We start from the raw sequence: 6,000 nt of genomic DNA, 5'->3' as shown, positions 1-6,000 counted from the left end.
TTCTGCCAGTACCTCATCTCTTACCTTCCAAACTTTACAAAAGCTCTCCTGTGAACCTTGCAGAACTAGCACTCCTGAAAGAAAGGATATTGTGGGGACATGTTTTAGCAACAGCCTTGGGGATGTTTCCAGAATGAGATTTAATAAATAAGGTCGTGTCCTAATCGTTTAGTAAAACTAATTCAATTTTCACAGTTTTAAAGACGCCTGTTTCACAACAAACATATGTATTTCCACAGCCAACTGTTTTTTAGGCGGTTGGCTGTGTGATTCCTATGTTGCAAAATTCAATTTTCATCATTGTTAACATAGAACCCCAAGGTACATTTGGAATAGTAAAATCCCAACTTGGAGTGAGTATATAAAATTTAGTACAAGTATCTCTAAAATTTACGTAAATATCTGGCAATATTAAAATGTTAAATGTATTATTTAATCTTGTACATTCATCTAATTTATTGATAATAAATTTTTCTCAAACTATTTCTGCACGATTCTAAAGTTTGGCTGAAATGTTGGATTTATGAAGCCTCTAATAAAAATATTCCTTATTAGATAATTTTGTTTCTTTAGAATTTCGTTCATAATGCTTATATTTGTAAAGATAAACAACTTTTTAATTATTAGATGTAACTTTTCATATTCGACATACTTTGATATTTTTAAATTGTTCCTCTTTAAGAATAGAAAATAGTTTTTCAATCCTTGAGACCATAAACATTAGAGATTAGGGTCGATTAAGTTGTCACTCCATAGACCCAAAAAATGAGATTATTCTCGTGGGTGTGGAACATGTCAGAAGATATAACATAAAAACATAAAAAATTTGAATGCAATACTTACTACCTTCATCATTTGTCAGGAGATTGTCGAAATAGGTGAATACAATGCAGTAAACTGGAACAACTAATATTTTCAGAATTAACATGCTGTCAGAATGAAAGAATGTTATGCACTATTAATACATTTATCATACACAAAATACTCTATCTTGACTGTTGTGACCACGTGCTGTCCAAACTAAAATCAAACAGATGTTTTTACTTAAGCTGTCTTAATAGTCTCTGTTAAGATATTCATCTACGGAGTAGAAGGAATTGCCTATCAGGAAGTCTTTCAAACTCTGTTTAAACTGTGCTTTATCCGAAACCAAGCTATTAGCAATTTATTGATAATGTGTGTTCCTGAATATTTGACCCATTTTTGGGCCAAGGTAAGTGATTTTACGCCCTTGCGTAGATTGTTCTTATTGCTAGTGTTGATACTATGTATTAAACTATTGGTTGGAAACAGAGATGTATTGCTCACGGGTAATTTCATTAAGGAATAAGTATACTGAGAATCAGTGCTTAGAATACAAAGTTCCTAAACAGGTTTCTACATGATGTTTTTGAATTTACGCCACAAATGATTCTTTTGCACCCTAAAAACATTTGCTCGATTTGATGAGTTGCCCAAGAATATGATCCCATATGACATAATAGAATGAAAGTATGCAAAGAATACAAATTTATTTATATTTATATCTCATATATCTGACATATTTTCTCACAAAAAAAACCATACTCTTTTGGATGCTTAAGCAATTCTGTGGTATGCCTTTACCAAATGAATTTAATATTAAGTTGTAGTCCCAGAAATTTAACACTGTCAACGACTTTGATCTTCATATGTTATACACATGCTGGAAGGAAGTCTCTTACAGGTTCTGAACTACATATTGTTGGTCTTCTCAAAGTTTAATGACAGGGTATTAGCTTTAAAACACTTGTTAATGTCACTGAAAATTTGATGAGCAGCTATTTCTAAATCTGCCAGGAAGTTTCTAGATCTATAATTGACTTGCTACCTATTGCAATGTTAGTATCCAAAAATCTTAAAGTTTATCCACATTCAACTACTTTAAAAGAAGAAATATATTTTTGTTCATTATTTGGAATAGCATTAATATTTTTACTATCTATAGCCAATTTTTTGATAAAGAAATAATGTAATAATTTGTTACATTATGAATATAAACTGGAATAAATGTATGATTTTTGAAACTAAAATTATAGCCATCATACCTACTTCCTCTGTATTTTCCACTTAAATGACAGTGAACTTTTTTTCTCCAATAGTAAATTTTTTGTCATAAAGAAACCACACCTCTCAATATCAAAAATTTATTTTCTCCTCTTTAGTCATTATTATTGGTACAATTTGGTCATATAATTTTTGATTTCCCCCCATGAACCATGGACCTTGCCGTTGGTGGGGAGGCTTGTGTGCCTCAGCGATACCGATAGCCGCACCGTAGGTACAACCACAATGGAGGGGTATCTGATGAGAGGCCAGACAAACGTGTGGTTCCTGAAGAGGGGCAGCAGCCTTTTCAGTAGTTGCAAGGGCAACAGTCTGGATGATTGACTGATCTGGCCTTGTAACAATAACCAAAACGGCTTTGCTGTGCTGGTACTGCGAACGGCTGAAAGCAAAAGGAAACTACAGCCGTAATTTTTCCCGAGGGCATGCAGCTTTACTGTATGATTAAATGATGATGGCGTCCTCTTGGGTAAAATATTCCAGAGGTAAAATAGTCCCCCATTCGGATCTCCGGGCGGGGACTACTCAAGAGGATGTCGTTATCAGGAGAAAGAAAACTGGCGTTCTACGGATCGGAGCGTGGAATGTCAGATCCCTTAATCGGGCAGGTAGGTTAGAAAATTTAAAAAGGGAAATGGATAGGTTAAAGTTAGATATAGTGGGAATTAGTGAAGTTCGGTGGCAGGAGGAACAAGACTTCTGGTCAGGTGACTACAGGGTTATAAACACAAAGTCCAATAGGGATAATGCAGGAGTAGGTTTAATAATGAATAGGAAAATAGGAATGCGGGTAAGCTACTACAAACAGCATAGTGAACGCATTATTGTGGCCAAGATAGATACGAAGCCCACACCTACTACAGTAGTACAAGTTTATATGCCAACTAGCTCTGCAGATGACGAAGAAATTGAAGAAATGTATGATGAAATAAAAGAAATTATTCAGATTGTGAAGGGAGACGAAAATTTAATTGTCATGGGTGACTGGAATTCGAGTGTAGGAAAAGGGAGAGAAGGAAATGTAGTAGGTGAATATGGATTGGGGCTAAGAAATGAAAGAGGAAGCCGCCTGATAGAATTTTGCACAGAGCACAACTTAATCATAGCTAACACTTGGTTTAAGAATCATGATAGAAGGTTGTATACATGGAAGAACCCTGGAGATACTAAAAGGTATCAGATAGATTATATAATGGTAAGACAGAGATTTAGGAACCAGGTTTTAAATTGTAAGACGTTTCCAGGGGCAGATGTGGACTCTGACCACAATCTATTGGTTATGACTTGTAGATTAAAACTGAAGAAACTGCAAAAAGGTGGGAATTTAAGGAGATGGGACCTGGATAAAGTGAAAGAACCAGAGGTTGTACAGAGTTTCAGGGAGAGCATAAGGGAACAATTGATAGGAATGGGGGAAAGAAATACAGTAGAAGAAGAATGGGTAGCTCTGAGGGATGAAGTAGTGAAGGCAGCAGACGATCAAGTAGCTAAAAAGAAGAGGGATAGTAGAAATCCTTGGGTAACAGAAGAAATATTGAATTTAATTGATGAAAAGAGAAAATATAAAAATGCAGTAAATGAAGCAGGCAAAAAGGAATACAAACGTCTCAAAAATGAGATCGACAGGAAGTGCAAAATGGCTAAGCAGGGATGGCTAGAGGACAAATGTAAGGATGTAGAGGCTTATCTCACTAGGGGTAAGATAGATACTGCCTACAGGAAAATTAAAGAGACCTTTGGAGATAAGAGAACCACATGTATGAACATCAGGAGCTCAGATGGAAACCCAGTTCTAAGCAAAGAAGGGAAAGCAGAAAGGTGGAAGGAGTATATAGAGGGTCTGTACAAGGGCGATGCACTTGAGGACAATATTATGGAAATGGAAGAGGATGTAGATGAAGATGAAATGGGAGATACGATACTGCGTGAAGAGTTTGACAGAGCACTGAAGGACCTGAGTCGAAACAAGGCCCCCGGAGTAGACAACATTCCATTAGAACTACTGACGGCCTTGGGAGAGCCAGTCCTGACAAAACTCTACCATCTGGTGAGCAAGATGTATGAAACAGGCGAAATACCCTCAGACTTCAAGAAGAATATAATAATTCCAATCCCAAAGAAAGCAGGTGTTGACAGATGTGAAAATTACCGAACAATCAGTTTAATAAGCCACAGCTGCAAAGTACTAACACGAATTCTTTACAGACGAATGGAAAAACTAGTAGAAGCCGACCTCGGGGAAGATCAGTTTGGATTCCGTAGAAATACTGGAACACGTGAGGCAATACTGACCTTACAACTTATCTTAGAAGAAAGATTAAGGAAAGGCAAACCTACGTTTCTAGCATTTGTAGACTTAGAGAAAGCTTTTGACAATGTTGACTGGAATACTCTCTTTCAAATTCTAAAGGTGGCAGGGGTAAAATACAGGGAGCGAAAGGCTATTTACAACTTGTACAGAAACCATATGGCAGTTATAAGAGTTGAGGGACATGAAAGGGAGCAGTGGTTGGGAAGGGAGTAAGACAGGGTTGTAGCCTCTCCCCGACGTTATTCAATCTCTATATTGAGCAAACAGTAAAGGAAACAAAAGAAAAATTCGGAGTAGGTATTAAAATCCATGGAGAAGAAATAAAAACTTTGAGGTTCGCCGATGACATTGTAATTCTGTCAGAGACAGCAAAGGACTTGGAAGAGCAGTTGAACGGAATGGATGGTATCTTGAATGGAGGATATAAGATGAACATCAACAAAAGCAAAACGAGGATAATGGAATGTAGTCGAGTTAAGTCGGGTGATGCTGAGGGTATTAGATTAGGAAATGAGACACTTAAAGTAGTAAAGGAGTTTTGCTATTTGGGGAGCAAAATAACTGATGATGGTCGAAGTAGAGAGGATATAAAATGTAGACTGGCAATGGCAAGGAAAGCGTTTCTGAAGAAGAGAAATTTGTTAACATCGAGTATAGATTTAAGTGTCAGGAAGTTATTTCTGAAAGTATTTGTATGGAGTGTAGCCATGTATGGAAGTGAAACATGGACGGTAAATAGTTTGGACAAGAAGAGAATAGAAGCTTTTGAAATGTGGTGCTACAGAAGAATGCTGAAGATTAGATGGGTAGATCACATAACTAATGAGGAAGTATTGAATAGGATTGGGGAGAAGAGAAGTTTGTGGCACAACTTGACCAGAAGAAGGGATCGGTTGGTAGGACATGTTCTGAGGCATCAAGGGATCACCAATTTAGTATTGGAGGGCAGCGTGGAGGGTAAAAATCATAGGGGGAGACCAAGAAATGAATACACTAAGCAGATTCAGAAGGATGTAGGTTGCAGTAGGTACTGGAAGATGAAGAAGCTTGCACAGGATAGAGTAGCATGGAGAGCTGCAGCAAACCAGTCTCAGGACTGACGACCACAACAACAACAACAACAACAATTTTTAATTTTTCTAGATTCTTGTTTTAACGTTGTTTAGTCATTATTATTGGTACATTTTGTTCATATAATTTTTAGTTTCTCTAGATTCTTGTTTTAACATATGAACAAAGTTTTTGCAGAATCTTTACCAGGATGCATTACAGATTGTCTATAATTACCATTAAAATATATTATATAATAAATAAAACAAAATATAGAAAAATTTAGAGAAGAAATTGAGACAAGTAAAGAAGGTGATTGGCATGAACTCCAAATGAAAATATCTGAAGCTGCAGAAAAACGTAAGGTTTGGAAAAGCATAAAAAGAAGACATGGTGGAATGAGGGTGTGAAGAATCAGTAAGAGGCTCAAAATTGGAGAAAATAGATATGTTCAAAAAAAGAGGAAGACCTTTAACAATTTAGACAACAAAGAAAAGAAACATCAAAAATAATCTGGAAAATCAAAAGAAACTTCGAAAATTCCCAGCCTATCG

General features: G+C 36.4%; 1 protein-coding gene across 1 annotated transcript in view; it reads right to left on the bottom strand.

The window, feature by feature from the left end:
• Window positions 1-480: 480 nt before the first annotated feature.
• The window catches only part of LOC124716754, a 29,529-nt gene continuing 24,009 nt past the window's right edge, over window positions 481-6,000 (bottom strand). Inside the window, exon 4 of the mRNA XM_047243297.1 lies at window positions 481-675. Within this exon, the coding sequence (XP_047099253.1) occupies window positions 481-675 (195 nt within the window). The remainder of the gene's footprint in view (window positions 676-6,000) is intronic.

This window comes from Schistocerca piceifrons, chromosome 9 (assembly GCF_021461385.2).
Source record: "Schistocerca piceifrons isolate TAMUIC-IGC-003096 chromosome 9, iqSchPice1.1, whole genome shotgun sequence".
Taxonomy (NCBI): Eukaryota; Metazoa; Arthropoda; class Insecta; order Orthoptera; family Acrididae; genus Schistocerca; species Schistocerca piceifrons.
The sequence above is the reverse complement of the archived record's forward strand: the minus strand, read 5'-3'. Positions and strand labels throughout refer to the sequence as shown.